The 23,619-nt window shown below is 43.0% G+C and overlaps 1 protein-coding gene across 8 annotated transcripts in view; it reads right to left on the bottom strand.

The window, feature by feature from the left end:
• ARFGAP1 (ADP ribosylation factor GTPase activating protein 1) overlaps window positions 1-23,196 on the bottom strand; it is a 30,208-nt gene extending 7,012 nt beyond the window's left edge. For 5 of the 8 annotated variants that reach the window (XM_033153716.1, XM_033153720.1, XM_033153718.1 and 2 more), the window contains exons 1-9: window positions 23,107-23,196; window positions 14,371-14,434; window positions 11,922-12,031; window positions 11,069-11,240; window positions 10,420-10,520; window positions 9,640-9,729; window positions 7,136-7,232; window positions 5,000-5,056; window positions 3,182-3,214 (exon numbers count right to left, since the gene is read on the bottom strand). In XM_033153716.1, the coding sequence (XP_033009607.1) occupies window positions 3,182-3,214; window positions 5,000-5,056; window positions 7,136-7,232; window positions 9,640-9,729; window positions 10,420-10,520; window positions 11,069-11,240; window positions 11,922-12,031; window positions 14,371-14,430 (720 nt within the window). In that variant the 5' untranslated portion in view covers window positions 14,431-14,434; window positions 23,107-23,196. Of the gene's footprint in view, window positions 1-1,376; window positions 1,407-3,181; window positions 3,215-4,999; window positions 5,057-7,135; window positions 7,233-9,639; window positions 9,730-10,419; window positions 10,521-11,068; window positions 11,241-11,921; window positions 12,032-14,370; window positions 14,435-23,106 lie in introns of all 8 variants that reach the window. The other 3 variants (XM_033153715.1, XM_033153717.1, XM_033153721.1) reach the window with 1 other exon arrangement.
• Window positions 23,197-23,619: the final 423 nt, after the last annotated feature.

The following is a 23,619-nucleotide window of genomic DNA, read 5'->3' as shown; positions in this document are numbered from 1 at the left end:
ATGCACTTCCTTTGCCCTGTTCTGCTTCTCTAGACCTATAAAGTGTTACAACTAGAAATACGAAATGGTGCGAAATTGTTCCCAGTTAATTGAGGGAAGATGGAAGGAGGGGGGGGAGGGAGATAATAAATTATTGGTTAGAGGTTAAAAAGAGAAGGAATACATCTGTGGACCGGTAACATTATGTTTATGACATTCAGATCTAGACTGCCCAAGTTGACCCTACAGTAGCTGCTTTGGGGAATATGGATTGGAATAGATGACCCGTAGTCCCTTTAGACCAGGCATCCCCAAACTTGGCCCTCCAGATGTTTTGGGACTACAGTTCCCATCATCCCTGACCACTGGTCCTGTTAGCTAGGGATGGTGGGAGTTGCAGTCCCAAAACAGCTGGAGGGCCGAGTTTGGGCGTGCCTGCTTTAGACCAAGAACATTCTACTCAGTTGTTTCCCAGAATAATGTTATTTCTTGCTGCTATTTCTTATTGGATGCTAAGTATTATGGAGGAACACAGTTGCACTTCTCCTCCCGAATCCTGTCTTACTCTGCAGAGTTACATGCGTTATGAGTTAAGGGTGGGATGATTGCCTGATCCCTTCCTTTCCAATTTTTTAATTTAGCTGTGATTAAGTTGTAAGCTTGGGGGAAATCCCTGCTCTTCTTCCTGCCTAATACCACAGTCTCCTAATCTATTCTGTCGCCCCGTTAAACTAGAAATGAAAACAATTAAGGTATTGGACTAACATGGCTGGCATCTTCTTTATCTGTTACCATGCCTGTTGATGCTAACAGGATAGTGTGGAAGTTCACAACCCAAGGTAAGTCTGTCTAGTCAATGCCCTTGTTTATTATGAGGGCCAGCATCTGGTTCAATTCACAGAATATGCACAACTTATTCTCCTGACAATATGCAGCTGATGGAATTGTTAACCCTGTGAAAGAGACAGAGTTTTGACAGATCTGTGACTGAATGCCGAACACCCTTTTCCCCGTTAACAAAACCTTCTGAGGAACCTCTATTGCTAACCTCATTTCCAAATACTTCCCTAATGCAAATACAGTTCTGGGTAACCTCAGTCCTCAGCGTTCATCCCATACACCCACATGTCAAGTGAGCCTTTTGACATCCAACATTTACAAAATAGTATGGACTGGAATATATACTTGGGACTCTTGCTTGATGCAGCCTATTTTAAAACAAGCTGAAGGAGACATTACAGAAAGATGCAGACAACACCGTTCAACAAAAATGACTTGATTTCAAAGTGGGGGGGGGGGGTTTAAAGTGAAATTATAAAAGACAGCTAGCAGCAAAATATACAAACTCAGCACAGAAACAAAGCACCCATGCATGAGAATTGAGGGGAGGGCTTTACCGGATCTGCCTGCTGTTTGTGGCCCCAAAACTTTACACCCAGGCAGCACAAGAGAAGAGAGCAAGGGAGGTAGAAGAAGCAGCTTTTAGCAAAAGATCTAATGTACTCTTATGTTCCTGGCAAGAAAGCATGATATTTATCCCAACATCAGCGCCTTAACGACAAGCAAAATCTTTAGTCTCTTGATTACCGTGCCAAACTAAATTGTCAAAAATAAACTCAAATAAAATAATTATATAGTCAGGGCTGAGAGTGAGAGTCAGCTTGTAAGCATGAGCTAGGAAGCAAAATCTCCAATTGTTAATTGGGAAAATTTGCCATCATGTACCGGCTTGTCAGTAGGGCTGGTAAGTTAACTCCAGTACTGTATAGTGTTTTGAATAAATATGCATGTTGATACTAATAGGACATTCAACAAGGTTTAAATAAGGATCTATGACTCAGCTGTAAGAAGGCAGGAAAGGAAAATCAAGACAATATCAAACTTTATATATTTTACCGAAGGGGGAAATATCTGCAGGCCTTATGTTCTTGCAACATCTGCCAGGAATACTGATTGAATTTTCCCTTGAAAGACACACCAGACTATTTCAGTTAAACAAGAATTAATTTCACTGGCCATGTGAATGCACCCAAGGATATAGTCCTCACAGAATCCCAAGCCATTGCTTTGTACAACTTGATATAAGTGCAGCCAACACCTTTCTACAAACTGCTTAGGTTTGTTTTAGTGCAAATACGCTCTTCTAGAATCTGGATTCTACTAGTGTGTTCCCTTCACCAACAAAGGCAAGGACCTCAGAAACATGCAGGATTGCCACTGAGCCTGTAGCTTGTAGATGCTCGCACACAGATATCATTTGTATAAACCAGCTTCTCTGTGTGGGTATTACACACATGTAAACACCTCAGTTTCTATAAGTAGCACCATCATCTGAGCATCTCCCAGCTGTGACTTTATGACAGTCCCACAGAGACTCCAGCATAGTATCAACCAGCCCCAAGTTATGATCTATGCAAATTGTGCATTGATTAGGAGGCAATTCAAGTCTGGAGGCTATTGCTTAATAAAGAAGCAATATTTGAGGTTCTGCAACACTAACCGCAGGCTACACAATTTTACCTGAGGAAGCTGTAATCCATTTCCACATTACGTACACTGCATAACCTACAATTCCCCTCTCGGTAGATTTATTTACTTCTAATGAATTATTTTCCGCCACTCCCTTAGGTGAAATGCTTGACATGACAAAGGAGTAAATTCTGCAGCCATGGGCTAAAATGTAAAGTATGCATAAGCCATTTGATTCAAAGTGGAAAGCGTAATTTAACAGAACCCCTGTTCAATTTAGATGTATGATGCAACATTCTCTGTTAAAATAAGAAAGGACACATGCCTGATAGCAACAGTACGCTGTCTCGGGTTTTTGAAAAAGCAGCAGTCGAGGGTGTAAAGTGCAATGATGATGAGTGATTTTATAGGATTTCACATCAGATTCTTGCTATCCAGTTGTAGATATTCTGCAACTTGGTAGCAAACCACTAAGTAAATGTCTGATGAGTCGACAGGTGCAACCTTTGTTTCCTAGTGTGCTTCAAAACATACCTCATCTGCTTCCTAACTTAAGAGTACATGACACTTTCATCACAATACCTCTGACACTGGAACCTAATTTGCAGTTTCTCAGAGAAGATCCAGGAGACTGTAAATATTCCAAGAGAATTCAAACTGCTGAGGAAAAGAGGACCAATGAAGATTTTTACTGTTGGGTTAACCACATAACAGAAGGACTTGTGAAAATCACCTTTTGAGTTGCTTGAGATCCAAATTTGGTAGCCTGTTAATAGAAGCAAAAATTGTTTGTTTCAATCTTTTATTTTTCCCCTTAGCAATTCAAAGCACAGACATGGATGGTATGGACTGCAGCGCCACACGATTCTTCTGTGGCTTTACTGCAGCAACCTAACACCTTCCCCTCTTGACATTATAACGTTCTTATGTTTCTGAAAATCTTACAAAACGCCTACCACTCTAAGGAAGTTTTAAGAGCCACTAATCTCAAAACTTTGCTTCGTTGGAATCCTTCCATTTGGGAGACTTCTAGCATTACCCAAACATTGCCCCCGCCCCCCGCTGTAAGCTATAAGCAAAAAACAACTGACTTTCCACACTTTTTGTGTGTACACATACTCTTATGTTCTGCCCTTGTGTGATATGGCCATGTGGGTTTTGAGGATCCCATTCACCAGAGAAATGTTTTCTAAAATCATTTTGCCACTAGAAAGGAAGTCTGCACCTCCAAAAACAATTGCGGAAAGAGAGCTTCTCCTTTGCCAGTACAGAAATGCCTCAGAGCAGCCAAGGAGAAGCAGAGAACTATATTCCTCTTTCTCCAGCTTGCTCTTATAAGTAAAAAGCAGGTGAGGGGGGGGGGATTGGATAAAAATTAGATTGACTATCAAGGACAGCCAAGATGCTCAAACACTTGAAAGCATCAATGCCATTTCCAAAACATGCCTTTTTGAAAATTCCACCACAAGTAATTTCTCATAAATATCAATTAGCATGGTTTCTTTTCCAAAGGAGACTAGCTGAATCCACAAAAAAGTAGCTGTAACAGCAGCTATTAGACCTGAAAGCTAAAACAAATCTCCACTGTAAAAAGGCAATATTCTTCTGGATATGAGAATCTATGAAAACACACACAGAGAGCGAGAGACAAATTAAGGGAAAGCTGTTCCCTTCATGCCCAGATTGTGAGCTTCCAAAGGCATCGGGTTGGCTGTGCTGGAAACAGAATGAACCAGAAGGGTTCTTGTGTTCTTGACAGGATATTGGTTGACAGCCAAGGCTGGCTCTGCCATGCGGCAGGGCGAAGCAGCCTGGTCTATGAGGTGGCTAGATGAAAACAGGAATTGGTGTATGAATGGTGCAGCAAGACTTTTAAAAGTGTTTGACCTGATGAGAGGGGTGTCTGAACGCCTCTTCAGACAGCACTGTTTGCAGCCTGCAATGCAGATTATTTTACAACGCAGCAGTTTTGAGATCTCTCAGGGTGGATTCAGTTGACCTGATGTCTCACATGATGATAGCAGTCACCCTCCTGTTAGGATGGCCATTTAAAGCTTTCACCACACAGCAATTCCTCAAAAGCACTTCTGCAGGGAGATCATCATCATCATCATCTGAAGAGTTTGGATTTGATATCCCGCTTTCTCACTACCCGAAGGAGTCTCAAAGCGGCTAACATTCTCCTTTCCCTTCCTCCCCCACAACAAATACTCTGTGAGGTGAGTGGGGCTGAGAGACTTCAAAGAAGTGTGACTAGCCCAAGGTCACCCAGCAGCTGCATGTGGAGGAGCAGAGACGCAAACCCGGTTCACCAGATTACGAGTCTACCACTCTTAACCACTACACCACACTGGGGAATCAGGTGAATGGGTGGTTAATGAGCATCTGAAGGCATCCTTAGCAGAATGGAGAAAACAACAAACCGAGCCCATCGCTGCAGGTGTTTGGTCCCTTTTAGGTTTTCGCCTGTAAAAGGTCAGCTTCCTAAGAGAAACCCACTGCATAGAGCAAGCTAGATAACTTCATTTGCTGGATTATAGTGTTTACTTACACCTTCTTTAGCTGCAGAAGCAATCTTGCTCGCTCCAGAAGTAAAACTACTCCACCCCTGAAAGAAGAAGAAGCAGAGAATGGTTAGGCCTGCTCCATTCTTTAAAAGGTAAAACAAAAAAAATATGTTTCTTTCAACAACCAAGTGCAGAGAAAATCTAATAACTTTTCTGTATCGGGGCTGGGGAACCTCTGGACATTGTTCGCCTCAATCTCCCACCATCCCATGCTTGTAATGACAGATTGTATTGGATGGAGCTGATGGGAGTTGGAGATCAAATGTCTGGAATGCCTCAGGTTCCCCACCTTGCTCTGCATTGTAACAGCACAGACTCATCCACCTTGTCATATACGCTACCCCAATACCCAGGAAGCTCAGCCTCTTTGTTTGAAAGTGCACAGCTCACAAACTTGCACAACGGCCAAAACTGGAAGCCATAATTTCCGCCTTTCCTTCCCAACAGGTGGGTGGGGTTTGCGACACCGAGTGGGCTTACCTGGACTGGTGCCTCCCACCTGGGTCAGGGTGGCTATCGTCCTGCCCCCGGCCTGGGAGGATAATGGACGGCCGGCTGGGGGTGGGGCGAAGGCCAAGGGAAAGAGGCCAACCCTTTCGGCCCAACCTCACTTTGTTTCTTCCTCTTCCAGGTTCACCCATCCATCCCCTCCCAAATGAATAATAATTTCTTGCAGCCTAATATTTTGTGTTCCAGGTCAGCGGGCACTGCTATGGTTGTTAAGATGGTTGCTGTATTCAGAACTGGGAAGGAATTTTCCCTGCATTGGCAGGTTTCGCCTTCCCCGTAGCATTTCGTCACAACTTTGGCAGTTTTTACACCTTGGCAAGGCATCCTTTAGTCTATCTTCAAGTTGGGGGGGGGGCATTTTATGCACCCCCACGCGGCAGCGTTTGCAGGGCCCGTTAAAGGGTTGTTTGCAGGAGTCCCTGGCCCTAGAACAGCGGCATGTAGGTCAAACTCCCGGCGGAGGTAAGGTGGGAGGGCGCGCTGTGTAAGTTTGTGCCTCCCACTGCACCACATTGCCCTGCACATCCTCAGTCCCGGTCGGGCTGAGAGGGTTACATGCCAAGTTTCCCACATTCTGAAGTTAAATAAAGTTGTGGCCAGTTTGAACTTTGGTCTCTTGTTTCATTCTTTGGGGGGTAGGCTCCACGGACAGGGTTCAGTGTGTGTGCTCGCAATAAAAACATGCAACCCTTGCTCCTCCGCAGCATGAGATCCATGGAGCTTAACTATAGGAAGGTAGGGGGTGGGGCAAAATAAGGGAAAGATCATTTCCTTAATTCAGGTGAGTTGATGTAGTTTGGAAAGTTTCCCTAGTTTGGAAAGTCACCAGCTCTTAGCTTCAAGTTCAGGCAACTTCACTTCTACAAATCATGATTCCCACCCCCCTCTTCTGTTTTCTTCTTCTTCTTCTTCTACACTAACGATACACAATGACACTGTTGATTTGTAAAATGGAGCCACAACAAGTAGTTCTTTTTCCTGCTTCTCCCCTGCCTGGGAAGCCTCCTGCCAGTTGCATTCTCTCTGTCTGAAGCCTTTATGCAGGTAGAGGGGGCAGGTGACATTTCAGAGTGTACTCTTTTCAAATGCATTGAAAACCATTTCAAAAAAGAACTGGCGAGCTGCTTGTCACTGTAGTGAAAACGAATGTTTTGAGAGGGTAGAGAGAACGAAGGAGAATAATCCCATATTACTTGATTTTAAAATGCTGGGCTAGTATTCCTAGAAATACCAGCATGAAGGCAAGAAAGGTTAGCGCAGCTAAACATTAACGAAATCAACACTAGCAGCGTTGTGGCAAGAAAGCAAAGCAACTGGATAAATTATCATTTTGATTTGATTACCATTCCGATAAGCAATCAAGCACACCATTAGCCAAGTTGTCCACTGTAGTTGTTCTCTATGATGCACGGTTATTCCTTTCTTAGCATTATACTCCGAGTGTTGAAGTAATCTGTCTAAAATTGCGCTCTGTCGTCTCTTACTTTTTAAATTGATATTTCAGACATGATGTAATACGGGGAACCTTGGCTTGCTTAGTGGCGAGAAAAGAGTGAAAGAATAAGAACGCATCTTATATCAGCACATGCAAAGGGAAAGCAGCTACTTACTGAATACAAAGAGGACATGGCATTATTGAGAAAGTCGTCTTCCTTTTTGGGAGGCGCAACTGTGTTCCCAAACCCCACATAACGATTTTCTTGACCCCTGAATCAAAACACACAAGGAAATGAGCAAAAGGCATTTATAATCAAAAGAACATACTGTGGGGGGAAAGGAGGGGAGAAGAACAGATGCATTCTATAAACCAAATGACACAGTAAGTTACATGTTTAAGCTCAAATATAGGATATACCTGTCTTAAACCACTATAAGCAAGTGATGCAAGCTTTACCTACAGGGTTGTTTTACCTATATTGTTGGAGGAGAGAGAGAGGAATGACTGTTGGTCTCCCTGGTGAGATGATGATGATGATGTTTATACCCTGCCCATCTGGCTGGGTTTCCCCAGCCACTCTGGGCAGTTTGCAACCAAATATTAAAAACACAATACAGCATCAAACATTAAAAACGTCCCTAAACAGGACTGCCTTCAGATGTCTTTTAAAAGTAAAATAGTTGCTTGTTGTCTTGACATCTGTTGGAAAGGCGTTCCACAGGGCAGGCGCCACTACCGAGAAGGCCCTCTGCCTGGTTCCCTGTAACCTCACTTCTCACAGCGAGGGAACCGCCAGAAGACCCTCGGCGCTGGACCTCAGTGTCCAGGCTTAACAATGGGGGTGGAGACGCTCCTTCAGGTATACTGGACAGAGGTCGTTTTGGGCTTTAAAGGTCAGCACCAACACTATGAATTGTGCTCGGAAACGTATTGGGAGCCAATGCAGATCTCTCAGTGTTATATGGTCTCGGCGGCTGCTCCCAGTCACCGGTCTAGCTGCCGCATTCTGGATTAATTGCGGTTTCCGAGTCACCTTCAAAGGTAGCCCCACGTAGAGCGCATTGCAGTAGTCCAAACGGGAGATAAGCAGAGCATTCACTGCTCTGGCAAGACAGTCTGTGGACAGGTAGGGTCTCAGCCTGCGTACCAGATGGAGCTGGTAGACTGCTGCCCTGGATGAGGACTATATAATTTGGTCCCACCTTTAATGTGATCTTAAGCTGGGGAGATAGCATCAGAACTGAGTGCAAGGCACATGCTTGTATATTGGGAGGGCAGCCCTGGTTGTTTCTGCCAGTCGTTATTGTTATCCCCATTGCTAGCATTTTTTGTTTTTTTTCTAAGTTTATGCTGATGTTTAAAGAGATCATAGAATCAAACAATTGTAGAGTTACCACATTTTCTTTTAAAATTGACTTTTATCTGTGGTATTGGGGGGGGGGGATGTTGAAAGATGCTTGGAGATTTCTTTGAAATCTCTTTACCCAAGCTAATAAAATCCATGTCTATAGCTATGTAGCAGACATGGGCCATGGAGTCATAGTCACCTCATGCCCCTGAGTGTTTAGAGATGCAGATCTTCCTCATACTTTGAATGCGCAGCTCAGCAAGCATAACCGGGACATAAAATGATCTCCAACCCTTGAACTGAACCAAAGCTGCATTTAAGCATTAATCACTGGAATGCTCAAACTACCTGCATCTAAAAACAACTCAAGAATCTTTTAGCTCAGAAATAATGTCAAGGAATACGGAGTTCCACCTATACAAAGAAAATACTGTACGGTGGAACATACAGTCAGATCACTGATCCATCAAGCTTGGTATTGTCTACACTGGCTAGCTGTGGAATTGAACCTCTACATTCAATGCATGTGCTCTGCCACTGAGCTCTGGCCGCCTTTCCTGCAGAGCAGAACAATGTTCTGACCTAGAGGTTCACCAAATTTGGGTTGCCCTACTAACTAGCCGGGACGGGGGTGGCACTGTGCTGTAAACTACTGAGCCTCTTGGGCTTGCTGATCAGAAGGTTGATGGTTCAAATCCCTGCGATGGGGCAAGCTCCCGTTGCTCTGTCCCAGCTCCTGCCAACCTAGCAGTTCAAAAGCACGCCAAAAAGTGAATATAGATAAATAGGTAGTGCTCTGACAGGAAGGTAAACGGCGATTGCGTGCGCTGTTCTGGTTTCTGTGCTCTGTTGCGCCAGAAGCAGCTTAGTCATGCTGGCCACATGGCCCGGAAAAACTGTCTGCGGACATACGTCGGCTCCCTTGGCCTGTAAAGCAAGATGAGCGCCACAACCCCAGAGTCATCTGCGACTGGACTTAACTGTCAGGGGTCCTTTACCTTTATACTAACTAGCCAGCCTTTATTTGAAGTCCCCAACAAATCCTCACAAGTTCTCTGTCACGAGTAAACAACTTAGGAAAGGCTCACCTCTCACTGCTTATTATTATTATTATTTCCCCCAGAGGGCTAGAGGGAGTGACAGAGACTTGTGCTGGTTTTGCAAGAGTTCTCCATCAAGCAAGCGTCCTTTTCCCTCAGCAACTTATGGAAAATTCAGTGGAGGGGAGCTTTGTGCAGAGCATCCAAGACAGGGGTGGTCCACAGGGGAGAGGACAATCACCGTTGGCAACGAAGGTGCCCTATATTTAATGGAGAAGTGATTCTTACCCTTGATAGGAGCCAAGATCATCATTTAACCAATCTTCGAAGGCTTTCTCAGAAGGGGCACCAGTATTCTGGGGCTGTCCAGCAGAGCTCCTGCAAAGAAAACAAACAAACCCATACATCAAACATTATTATGCCATAGTAATTGGACCACTTGAAATCGACAAGCACTGGAGGAAAGTACATGTGGCATGTAAATTAGCAAACCTTGCTAAGGGAAGGTATAATCCTGCAAACATCCCACCACATTTGTGGAATGCACCCCCTCTCCCCATCTTGAAAGTACTCTTGGTGCAGACACTCTTATAATTTCAGCATAAAGTAAAAAACTTATTTTTTTTACCCAGTCATTTTTAGGTGACTAGGAACGTTAATGGTCTAAGTTCTGTAGACCTGCAACCCGGAGTCTTATTAATGTTATTTTGCCTGCCTTTTTGTCATGCTGATTTAAAAAGGTTAAAAAGACTCTTGATGAATAAACAAAAGAGGTCTGCCTTCCTACGTGCAACGCAAGAGAGGAAGAGCATGATCAAAAATAAAATGAAGAACCTTGGTCAGCTTCTTAAAGACTAACATCAGCCCCATTTTTTCTCCTATCTCCCCGGAAACAGGTACAAAAATGTAAGAACATGGCCCACCCCCCTAGATGCGATGTTGCAGGTAACTGTAATAGCCATGTGCATTCTCCAGTATTCACCTCCATCATTAGTCTAAGCACCTTCAGATGGTTAACATAATAGCCTTAGAACAACCACACACTGTGCAAGATAAAGAGATCTCTACCGGTGAGCTGAGGACAGAGCAACCTTGGGCTGAGGCGGAGTCCAGTTTCTGGCAGAAGAAGTTTCAACAGACCAATCTTTACCTTCCGCTTCTGCTGCCACCTAAAAAGAACAATACCTTATAGACACCAATTCTATTTGCTACTGAACAGCAGAAACACAGAATGGGTTCGATGTAGCCTGCTTGCTTCTAAGCTCTGCGTGAAAGGATATGCCACTCCCTAGCCCCGAAGACTGGGGGGAAAGCACCACAGAAGTACTTTCCTGAAGCAGGGAGTGGAAGTAGAGAAGTATGCAGGGCCACCCATGCTCCCTAGTGCTTTATCAAGGCCCAAGAAACCAGCTATTAACATCCAAAGTGTAATTAACTTGCTGAATTCACTACAAGTGATAGCAATAAGCCATCTATTTAGAAGACCTTTTAAAAAGGGACTAGGAAAATTCATGGAGAAGATGTCTATCAATAGACATTAGCCACAGAGATAAATGGAACTGTACTGTTCAGAGACTGGATACCAGACACAAGAGATAGAACCAGCAGGAAAGGGCTGTTGCCTCCCTATACTGTCTACAAGCTTCCCAGAAGCATCAGACTGACATGAATGTTGAATGTTCCAAGAATGCTAAAATTATTGTTTAATTACATTTACCTTATCTCTGAAGAGCGCGGCTGCTTTGCTGTTATATTTCTCTTGCAGCGACCAGCAAGGATCGTAGTCCTCTTGAGTCTCTAAAAACTCCCGGAATTTACGGTTGCCACCAGCCTTCATTTTCTCCAGTTCAATGTCCTTCCATTTGTCCATTGTGACAGAGCGCACAAAACTGAGAACCAGAAAAGCAACCGCCACATCCCATTGTTAGTATCTTTGTGCACCAGCAACAAAAGCTTTCCCAAATAACTTCTGTATCACCAGGGGGGCAGGGATCAATTTTAGACTCCTAAGTGAATTATGTGTATGTCGCTACTAGGAGACACCTCCGTTGAAGTTAAAGCTGGAGCATACACACATACACATTATATAAATAATCTGATGTTGCTCTGAAATGTAAAAAAAATAAAACAAAGCAAAAAACCAGACACCAAGCTGGATCCAGACATACTGTAGTAATGCCTGGAGCAGACTGCTGTGTCACCTGAACAAGTATCATAGTTTATCTCTATGTATGGCTATAGTTTAAGGAAGCCAGTTTCATATCCCAATTTGAAGGTGGCTTGCTTTGAGGATACCGAATTTAGGGATAAACCACAATCCCTGCTCCAGACGACGCAACAGGCCAAGATCCAGGGAGCAAACACTCTCAAAGTCCTTCTCCCAGCTGTGCAGAAGCGAAAGCACATGAGCTCAAGGCTCGCTGCAGCTCCTTCCTGCTTGGGCATGGCAAGCTAGCCGTGGTTCAGTGTGGGGTGTTAATGCAGCCAAAGTGTTCCAATATATACATTTTCATTAACTTGTCTTATCACCAACGCAAAAAACATATTTGTTATCACCATTGATGACTGACCTGAGATGAACACCCAAGCCTCTATGCTTTCCTGAGCATTCCAGACAGATCCAAATTCCATAGGTCACACTCACCCATTGAGGGTTAAATGCACCACATTCGAAACAAACCTGCAATTAAAAAAAAAATGGGGGTGGAAGTTATTTCTGTTTAAAGTAGTTACTCCAGGGAACTGAAACAGACCAGAGTCAGACATAGCTCAGAAATGTTATCGAAAGGTTATTTAGAAGGAAGTAACAAAACAAAGCAAACCTTGCTATTTTCATAGTGGTTTATTAAGGTCAAACCTATCCATTCTTAAGGAAATCAGCCCTGAGTGTTCACTGGAAGGACAGATCCTGAAGCTGAGGCTCCAATACTTTGGCCACCTCATGAGAAGACTCCCTGTAAAAGACCCTGATGTTGGGAAAGATTGAGGGCACAAGGAGAAGGGGACGACAGAGGACGAGATGGTTGGACAGTGTTCTCGAAGCTACTAGCATGAGTTTGACCAAACTGTGGAAGGCAGTGGAAGACAGGAGTGCCTGGCGTGCTCTGGTCCATGGAGTCACGAAGAGTTGGACACGACTAAATGACTAACCAACAACAACAACAATATTAAGGTACCAACAGTATTAACTTCTGCATTTCTCTTACATCTGTATTTGCCACATAAGTCTGTCTATTTATTAAAATCTTCCTTGGAAGCCCTTGTTCAGGTTCCACAAACTCAAGCAGATGGTGACAGCAGATAAGAGCTGCTCTGTGGTGGAATCTCAGCTCTGGAATTCTCTCCCCATAAAGGTTCACACAGCACCAAGCTTATGATCCTTTTGTCACCAGGTAGAAAGGTTTTTTTCATCTTGCCAGCCTTTCAGTTGGCTTTGCTGCTCCTATTGCATTTGTATTTTGTTTTAAATGTATTTCTTATTTTTAATTTTCTACTCTCAAGCTGCTCTGGAGATCCTTGCATAGACATGAACGGTATCAACCAGCTAAAGCAAATAAATAAAACGGTACTCAACATATATAATTAGAGCTTTACAGCCTGCTCTGTCTGCTAACTTATTTGGAGTAGAAGCTGCAGGCTGCCATTCAGTCTAATCCACTGAATCAAATTATTCGCATTAAAGTGCTTCAGTACTACTCACACCAATTAAGACATAACATCCAGCCAGTGGCTTTTGGAATCTGTCCTGCAAGAATATATCTACATGGAAACATTCCATGAGAGCACAGAAAGGACTGCCTGCTGCCAGACCAGCTTGTCCAATTACCAAAATCGCATTCAGATACACCTCTCTGGGTACCCACACCTATTGCTACCCAACTGACTTAAAAAGGGATTTTCTGCGATACTTTACCATCCGTGGAACTCTCCTATATATTTTTTTTTAAATATTTGTATACCACAATTTTATTTAAAAAATCAAAAGTGCTTTACAACTATAAATATATACAGTAAAAAAATAAACCTTTTAAATCAGAGATCATCAGCTAGTACATAGGATGCTTTCTTAATCGCCTGCATAAGCCTGGTAGCATAGGTGCCAAGTTTTTACAGCACCAAAGACCTCAAGTCTTATAATATTTTATCGGCTCTTAGCATTAAATGCTGCTGATTTCATTCTTTCAGCCTGTTGCAGTTTTTTACAGTGCAATTCTGTGCATGTTTCCTCAGAAGAAAGTCCCACTGATGTACAGTCATACCTTGGAAGTCGAACGGAATCCATTCCGGAAGTCCTTTCGACTTCCAAAATGTTCGGAAACCAAAGTGCGGCTTCTGATTGACTGTGGGAAGCTCCTGCAGCTAATCGGAAGCCGCAGAAGCCCCGTCAGATGTTCAGGTTCCAAAGAACGTTCGCGAACCAGAACACTCACTTCTGGGTTTGCAGAGTTCGGAAGCCAAAACGTCCGAGTACCAAGGCGTTCGGGATCCAAGGTATGACTGTAAATTGATCCCACTGATTTCAATGGGAATTACTCAAGAAGTAGATGGGAAAAGGAACGCAGCCTAAGTTTCAAACTGGACTATGACTTTTCTAACCGAATTATAGGACATCATATTATATAAAGAAATAAAATCTGTTGCATGAGGTTTTCAAGAACAATCTTGCAAACAAGCACGACTGAACCCCATCAATATGATTTGCTTCTCTTATTTGGATAAACTTGCTCCAACGTACAGATGTCACTGTGCGAGCATGAAGTTCTGCTGCAATATGGCCCAGCTATCCAAAAAGACACTACATGCAGGAATTCTTGCAATATTTATTTTGCACATGCAGATATCATATGGTTTAATCGGGACGACAGAGCATTTTATGACAACTGGTCCAGAGAGAGAGTTCATTAAAGCAAATCTGTACGCTAATAAGCAGCACACAAAAGGCAAGTGTCTAACATGAGCTGGAGATGACTCACTGCTGCTGAATCATAAGCTGATAAGGGGATACACAAAACTGCTTACATTGTTCTCATCCTGCACTCGCACTTCTTTAAGGACCTTCCTTGTTCTTGGACTTGCCATGGCCCTGCAACAGAGAGGAAAATAAATTAATATATATATATGTAAAAGGTGGATGCTTGTGACCGATTGATCTTCTCCGTAACCACTTGACCGATTCCACTGAAATTTGGACACAACGTTCCATAGCCATATGGGAGTGTTTGTACGTGCTTGCATTGTACAGATGGCACACCTTTCACAGGTAAAAACGTGATTTTGTGCAAAAAATAGCGCACTCCAGTGGACATCCAAGACCACACATCTCATTTTACCTCCACAGAACAGACCCTACTAGAAGATATGAAAATATGGAATACAGTGCTGGAGGTTCAAAGCTTTTCATTACATTGTTGCAATATTTACAGCATCCCTGGATGGAAAGTCAACATTGTTATAGCCCATATTAAATATGCAGAGAAAGGGCTAAGGCTGAGTGAGGACAGCTTGTCTAAACTACCCAGCGAGATTATGGCATAGGAGAGGTTTCAATCAGGAACTAATTCAACCAGTAGCTAATTTCTTGCATTAGTTCACAAGAGACCAAATTAAAAAATTAATTCTGGAATTTAAAAATGATTAGGAGCTTGCTTTTTCCTGCTCTGAAATAAAGCGGGCTGTTCCTGAGCAAAAGGAACTATGTTTTGCCTTGGAGATTGAGAGGGTGCAAAGATAGCTGCACCGTCTCAGAATGAAAACTGTATTGGCTTTCTCCAATCTCCCCATAAAAGGAAAGTGTCAGGCAGGGAGAAGAGAAAGGAAGGGTGCGGTTTTCTGACAGCTATAGCTTCCAGCCAGAGGAATCTGGAATCTGACATGTTTCATTCCCTTAGAAGGAACACCTATGCCTGCAAATTTCATTCCATGCAGTCAAGATATTAAAGTTATACAGTGGAACCTCGGGTTAAGTACCGTCCTCCTTACGAACATTTCAGGTAACGAGTTCTGCTAACCCGGAAGTAGGTGCTCCTGGTAGCGAACTTTGCCCTGGGATGCAAGCGGAAGTCGCACGGCAATGGCACTCCGGCAGCGGGAGACCCCATTAGCAAATGCATGTCTCAGGTTAAGAATGGTTTTGGGTTAAGAACGGACCTCCGTAACGGATTAAGTTCGTAACCGAAGGTACCACTGTGCCCATTTGGTCATTTCCTTATGTAAGCCAATGGGGGAGACAAAGGAAGCCATGGGTCTTCAAGGAAAGGCATTGTGGGTTATGCTTGAAGCAGTCCCTAGTTGAATTGGTCTCCTTTTCTGAAGTGGAACCCAAACAAAATCTGGTCTTCGATGCACGCTCCTAGCTACCCTATGCCAATCAATGCATTTTATTTTATTTTTAAAAATCCCCATAATGAATAGTGACATCAGGGAATAAAGATAGCTATAAGACACCATTATTGGCTTGCACTGCAACAATTACTTGAGGAACAAAAAAATTCAATTCCCCCAACCTGCTTTTTAAAACACACACACACACACACAGAGAGAGAGAGAGAGAGAAAGAGAGAGAGCTCAATAGATAGAACAACCACCATCTCTCTTTCTTTCATTAAATCAAGAATTTATTCATCTTCTTTTTAACCCACTGCATTTGCCACCCTGATTTAAAAACTAAAGTTCTCTCTTTTTCAAGAGCGTACAGTTTTTCCTACACTGAGCACACTTCACAAACAATACATAGCACATCTGCAGGAACTTCATGGATCAAAATATCCAATTTTGCCTATGCAAGGAACATCATAAGTTTATTTTAAAATGTGAGAGAAGTAGCAACTCCACTATTAAACAGATGTTATATTGCACAATACAGAATGAGAGAGCAATTAACGCATATGAATGGGACAAAGTATAGCAAGCTGACTGGGTAACAAGTAGCAGCAGTTCCATCCAACGAAGTAGTGAAAATAAAAAAAAATCAGAAACAAGGGATTATTTGTGTGCACATAACTCTTTTCTATTGGGTAATTGTTAAGACTATAACTCTTCCCTTATCACTTGCCATCCTCGCTGTGGCTGGAGAGCCGAAGGTTTAGGATAACAGAATTTGGAGAGGAGTAGACTTCATGCTGAATCACAGGGATGTGGAGAATCAGCATAAGAAAAATGACAGCAAATAATTTGGGGGTGTTGGGTGGGAAACCTTATGTCTGTTGAGGGCTGCAAAGTTGAGGGCTGTTGAGAAGTCACATGACAACATTGGGTAAGACCAGAGCCAAGAATTGGCAGTGCAATATTGGGGAGGACATAATACAAAGCGGCAGTTAGTTTGCTGTCAAGACCGATTTAAAAGCTTGAAGAACAACTTTAATGATTTTAAAAATTTTATTTTAATGGTGATTTATGTTTTATTGTATTAAAACAGTTGAATATGGATCTTTTTATAAACAAACATAAATAAATGAGTGCTTCTCTCAAAACGTCTGCTAGCCTAAGAAGACACATAGCTCTCTTAGATTATTTTAGTGAATTATGTTACCTGCTTTTGGGAGTTCTCTCAAAGGTGGGATAAAAATACATTAAATAAATAGTTGGAATAACCTATCCACCTCTTGTTTAACTTGGGAAGCTTTGTTTGGATCTAATTCTAATTATAAGGTATTTTTTCTGACTTATCCTATTGACTTGCACTTCTACACAGCTTCTTGCACTCCCTGGGCAATGGCATCTACAGAAATGTCATAAAAAATGGGACAAATTATATATATATATATTTATTCCTGGCAGGTTAAGCACATTTCAGACTACATTAACTAGCATATTAAATTAACAGAACGATTAAAGAATGCTTTGCATTAATGTGAATTAAATAAGAGTGTATCCACATCTGGCAGGCTCCGGTTAGTTTCTGGATATCTTAATTTACTACACATTATAATGGTTATTTCCAAATGGTGGTTTGCAGGAGCTTCGTGGGTGGGTTGCTAGGCTGCTCTCAGTGGGCGTCAAGGACAGTGAAGCACAAAAGGAGAAGAGGAATGGAATGTCTCTGCTTGGTGGCGGGGTTAAAAGAAGAGTACTAAACAGAGGCCAAAAAAAATAAAAATTCTTTGGAGGTAGAGTGGGTAAAAATGTTGGGCAACTATATTGTTATAATGCAAACTATGTCCACCCTCCACCTGCTGCCCCAGAAACCTATTTAAACAATCAGCTTCCAGAAGAATGGGCAGGCATCCTTCTTATACCTGTAACTACAGGATAACAGTTAAGATTTGCCTCTGCCATCCCTTTTACCCAAGCGATGGGGATATGCTTTCTGGACAGTTGTGGTGTTTCAAGAAATTAGAAACATAAGAAGTGGCCTTATAGCGAGTAAGATCATTGGCCCATCTAGGTCAGAAGTATCTACGCTGAGTGACAGCGGTTCTCCACGGCTCGAGAGAGGAGTCTTTCCCAGTACTACATGGAGATGCCAGGGACTGAACCCTTTTGCATGCAATGTGTGTGTTCTGTTATTGGGATACAGACCCTCCTTGAATGAGTTCAGAGCAGGGCTGCATCAGAGAATCCCATTAACTCCTTCCCTGAGGATCATATCACTGTCCACGTATTGGAGGGTCATGCTACATATGGTCTCCCCATTCCAGAATGGTATGGGCAATTCATCAACATGATAGCACTCATGTGCTCTGGGACTCAGTTTGGAGATCACAGTTCTGTGTATTCAATTAGGCACCATATTCATACTTGTTAGATCATAGAATCATAGCACTGTAGAGTTGGAAAGGACCACGAGGGTCATCTATTCCAAGCCCCTGCAATGCAGCAAACTTTTGCCCAATGTGGGGCTCAAACCCACGACCCTGTAATTAAGAGTCTCATGCTCTACCAACTGAGCTATCCCTTTCTAAGAGCATGTATTGACAGCTGTTATGGATCACAGGACATACTTTCAATTATACTTCCCTCTTCATGAGAGGATTAGGCAGACAGGAATAAGTGTCTTCACCCAACAGCATCTTTAGAATGTGAAAATGGCTCTACACAAAATGTAGACAGTGCAGGTTACCCTAGCAATGTTGTCTGCATCATTAACAATGCTTGCATATCATGCTTAAGATGTTCTACTCCTATTAATTACATGTAGCAAGAGCGTAGCATCTAAAGGATACAGGGATAACTCTTATTTCTTACAAGTTAAGATGCAGTAGATTTTGTCTTCTTACAAGTAATTTGTAAAGCCACAAACAAGCAAGTGAAAGTGAACCTTCAAGGCACTAGTAGCTATATGCCAATAAAAGAAATGTAAGAATACAAATAGAAGGTCAATTTTAAAACAAAAAAAGGAAGATACTGGAAGACATTTTAAGATGCTGTACTGTCTGCATGGTGTATAAAAGGATTTGCTAGGCTATGCATCTCTTTCAAAGAGAAATTAAGACTGACCCATATACAGTGGTACCTCAGGTTACATACCAGATCCATTCCAGAGTTGCATACCAGATCCATTCCAGGGTGCTGTTCGCACCCTGAAAAGTCTGTAACCCGAGCGGCGATACCGCGCTTCTGCACATGCGGCAAAACCCAGAAGTAAACACTTCCGGGTTTGCCGCGTTCGTAACTCATGCCGTTCGCAGCCCGCAGCGAACGCTACACAAGGTACGACTATACCAATTTGAGGCCATGTCCCTTTCTAGCGTGCCTTATTATTTGCCCTCATGTTAATGGTGAACTGAAAGTCTAGATCTGTTCCAGAAAGGAAGCTTCACAAAATAAGTGTCTGGACCAGCCCACATATTTCTGACACTTTATCTCCCCTTCTGGAGCCACTTATGAGAAGGCCGATTGTCACCAACTCTTATTTTTAAGCAACCAGATCTTCAAAGAATCCGATGCTTTTTGAAATCAAAAGCCAATGACTATTCAAAGAAGTGTCTTAAACAGCACTTCTACTTGCATAGACAAGCTACTCAAGGTTCTACTAGCTAATCTACCTTCTCCAAACAGGACATTCACTGAACAACAATGCAAAGGAACATGGGAAAATGGGTAGCAAACACAATCCTATCATACATGAAGCACCAGTTTTGGGGTGATGCCCTAATGCCTTACTTCAGCTATTTCGAAGAAATGGGAAGAATTGCAAATGGGTCACTCCTTCTCTTTCCAAGTTTCCAGCTCTCATTCAGATAGGGGAATGTGCAGGAAACCTAGTGTTCCATTTCAGCACCCAGAATGGCCGTTGGTCATATTTTAGCATGAACACATGGAACCTGGGGGCAGGGAAGGACATTGTTCTTTTTTCTTGAATTAACCAAGTGCACAACTGACCCAAAAATGTCTACATGAGAGCCCCAACATAAGTCAATGAGCAGTCAAAAGGAGCAGTAAGTGTGAGAAGATAGAACTGCTTATGTTCATATATTTCTAAGTGAGATTTAATAAATAAAAATAAAACTGGAACACAAATGTTGCAGCCCATCCTCATGCATTTTTACACAACAGGACATTGTGCCTAGTGGGACTTATTTTCAAGTAGATACACGTAAGATGGCATCCCCAGTTCAGAAGTGAGAGATGAATAAGGAAGAAGATAGATACCTCACTGTATCAATGTTGCCTAGAGGTTAGTCATGGGTAACTTTGAGCCAGACACCATCTTCAGCACAACCTAACTTACAGGGCTGTTGTAAGGATTCAAACAAAAGGGTGGAGGACCATGTGCAATACCCTGAGTTTTTTGGAAGAAAGACGGGGTGGAAAAAGGATTACAAAAAAATCTTAAGACATTATGGGCATCTGCAATAATGGAACCAGCCAGTGCAGGTGAGACAAACTCTGCCACCCTTCTCGAGGCCCCTGAACATATAGTATCACTGCCTAATCAGACCAAAGGGCCTATGTAGTCTAGCATCCTATTTCTCAGTATGCCAAACCAGATGCCTGTGGAGAGTTCACAGGCAGAACAGAGGGCAGCAAACAGTACTGAAGCATCCTGCGTCTAATTCTGCAAATAGCATGCAGCCATCAGGACTAGTAGATATTGACAGCCTTATCCTCCATGAACTTGTCTAATCCCCTTCTTTGGTCATCACTGCATCTTGTGGGAGTAGGTTAACTATTAAAAGGTTAATAGGTTAACTATTAAATGTGTGAAATAAAACTTTTTTTTTTGCCCTGTCCTGAATCTCCACCATTCATCTTCACTAAATGATCCTGGGTTTTACTGCTGTACAAGAGGAAGAAAAACCTCTCTATGCACTTTCTCCACACCATGGATGTCTTCCCTGCCCTGCTTTCCTCTCCTAACACCACCACCCCTCTCCAAATGTTGCAAGCTTTCCTTATAGGGGAGCAGTTCTTGGATCATTCTGAATATCCATTTCCGCACCTTCTCTAGGACTGCAATATCTTTTAAGCAGTTCTGCAACCAGAGTGATCGCACCAAATTTCTGCTTAAAGATAATACTGGTAGCCTTGTATTTCATCCCTCCTCCAATTACTGACCCCCTTTCACATGCTTTTTACATCTATCACACACTTCATTCTTTCCATTATGACCTCAGGATCCTTACTGCTCAGTCAGTCACCTCCATCACCCTATCCTATCAGTGTTAAGTTAGAATTTTTTGTCCTGATGTGCATCAATTACACTTACGTATCTTTTATTTCATTTACTTCTTAAAATTTATACACTGCTTGATTGTAAAAACAACAACCCTCAAAGCAGTTTACAAAAGCTAAAACAGTAAAATCAAGAAAAAATTACAACACTACCTTAAAACATGCAGAAGTTTAAATACTAAATCAGACTGAAATGACCTCAACTTTCTAAGCATCTGGGTAGTCTTGTTTAAACAGAACAAAATAAAATAAAAAATTACTTCCAGTAACACCTTAGAGACCAACTAAGTTTGTTTTTGGTAAGAGCTTTCGTGTGCATGCACACTTCTTCAAATACACTGAAACAGAAGTGTGTATCTGAAGTGCGCATGCACACGAAAGCTCATACCAAGAACAAACTTAGTTGGTCTCTAAGGTGCTACTGGAAGGAATTTTTTATTTAATTTTTTATTTAATTTTGTTTTGAATATGGCAGACCAACACGACTACCTACCTGTAACTTGTTTAAACAGGAATGTTTTAGCAGATACTGGAAAGAGTACAGTGAAGATGCCTGCTTGATCTCAATAGGAAGGAGGTTTCAAAGTGTAGGTGCTTCCACACTAAACGACAGAGTTATTACGAAAATGTAATGGGCATTATATGGCACCTGTAGCTGTGCCGATTCTGCCAATTGAAGTGGTCAACAGGGCGTATGTAGCGTAAGGCAACCTTGCAGGTAAACTGGTCCCAAATTGTTAAGGGCTTTATATACTAATAGTAACACCCGGGCCTGGCCCTGTAGCAAATGAGCAAGCAGTGCAGATCTCGAACATCTTACTACCCATTCACCCAGTATGGAAAGCTCTTTTTGTAGTGCTCCCAAATCCCTTTTTATTCTTACCGCCCCGAGCAATTTGGCATCAGCAGCAAACTTTTCCACCTCACTATTCACCTCAAACTCCAGTTCATTAAAGAAGACAATTCCCCAAACTGATCCTTGGGGAAACCCGCATCTTACACCCTGCTTAGAAATATCCAATTTAGTCAACAGCCTTAAAGCCATTTTTGGCATTAAGCAGTATATATATTTATACATCACTACTGCCACCATCATCCCTCCATTGTGGGAACTGCCTGTATACATTCCTACTCTCCGCTTCCTGGTTTTTAACCGGTTACCATCCATAAAAGGATCCCATCCTCTTGCCCTATGGCTTTGAAGCTGAATGATGATAGTGATGAGCCAGGCCTTTTGGCTGATCAACATCCCATATCCTTTTAAACATGTTTGTGGGATTGGAGGGGGGGGGCTTATTGGATTGATTTGCTCCTCTTCTTGTCTTTATTACACATTTTGTGTTTTTATCTTGTATTTTTATGCTGTGAACTACCCTGAGATCTTCAGAGGAAGAGGGGTATACTTACTTACTTACTAAATAAATAAATAAATAAATAAATAAAATTATGCTAATGGTGAAAGCCAGTGTGTCTGACAAAGACCTGGGAGACCTTGGGGGAATCAGTCGATGCCTCTCAACCTACCTCACACGGCCGTTGTTGTAGGGGCTAAATGAGGAGATAACCACGTAAGCCGCCTTGAGCTCCTGGGGGGGGGGGGGAAGGTGAGGCATCAATGCAATTAATCAAGATCATAATAAATAAATGATGGCAATGATGAAGGCAGAGCCTTCTATACCCTCAATCCGCAGAGTGTGAGTCTCTTCGCCTCAGGGTAGCGGGTTTGAGTCCTATGTTGGGGGCAAAAAAATTCCTGCATTGCCAAGAGGTAGAACTAGATGGCCTTTCGTGGTCCCTATGGTCCTATGAAAAGCCAACCACCTTCACCCACCCACCCACCCACCCACCCCACACCCACAGGAAGCGATTCCCTCCAGAACCCCACCAACACCAGAGTTCCTGAGGTAAACCAGAATTCTAACTCAGAGCCAGAGGTTTTTTTTTAAATAAAATAAAATATTATTATTATTATTATTATTGAGGGGGAGGGGGATGCCAACCCTCACCCTCGAAGATGATGATGTGGCCTGAGGTAGAGATGGGGAGGGACGCCTCTCTCCCCTCCTTTTCTTCTTCTTTTAAATAATAATAATGACGGTGGCAGCAATAGTGATAACTATTTCCTCTGCCCACGGGTTGTACCTGGCGGGTTCAGTGGCGCGGCGGGTGCAACGCAGTCGCTACCAGTCAGTCAAGCCTCTCACCCGGCTTCGGCTTCTCTCCCTCAATGGATGTACAGTATATATATAAAAAAATTCCCTTCTCTTCTCACAGCGCAGGCGCAGCTTCCGCCATAGCCGGCTACGTTGCCACTTCGCAAGGGATTATGGGTAGTCCGAGGGAGGGAGGGCAGAAGCGGAGGGATGTGGGCAGGGCGGGCTCCTGAGGGTCCATCCGCGCGTGCGTGCGTACGTGGGCGAGAGACGCTTTGCGCCTGCGCGATGCCGCGCGCGGCACCTTGTGCCCCACGCCCCCTCCTCCTCGATAATACTAATGAGCAGCTCGACGCGGCTCCTGCTTAGAGTGCTAGAGACGCCCGAAAGCCACGGCACGCTCGTTGATTGACAGACGCGCTCTGAGGAGAGTAAAGCCGGGAGGAGGCGGAGGAGGAGGAGGAGGAGGAGAGGTCGCTGCTGCTGATTGGTCGCTGCGCGC

Source organism: Lacerta agilis, chromosome 6 (assembly GCF_009819535.1).
Source record: "Lacerta agilis isolate rLacAgi1 chromosome 6, rLacAgi1.pri, whole genome shotgun sequence".
Classification (NCBI taxonomy): domain Eukaryota; kingdom Metazoa; phylum Chordata; class Lepidosauria; order Squamata; family Lacertidae; genus Lacerta; species Lacerta agilis.
The sequence above is the reverse complement of the archived record's forward strand: the minus strand, read 5'-3'. Positions and strand labels throughout refer to the sequence as shown.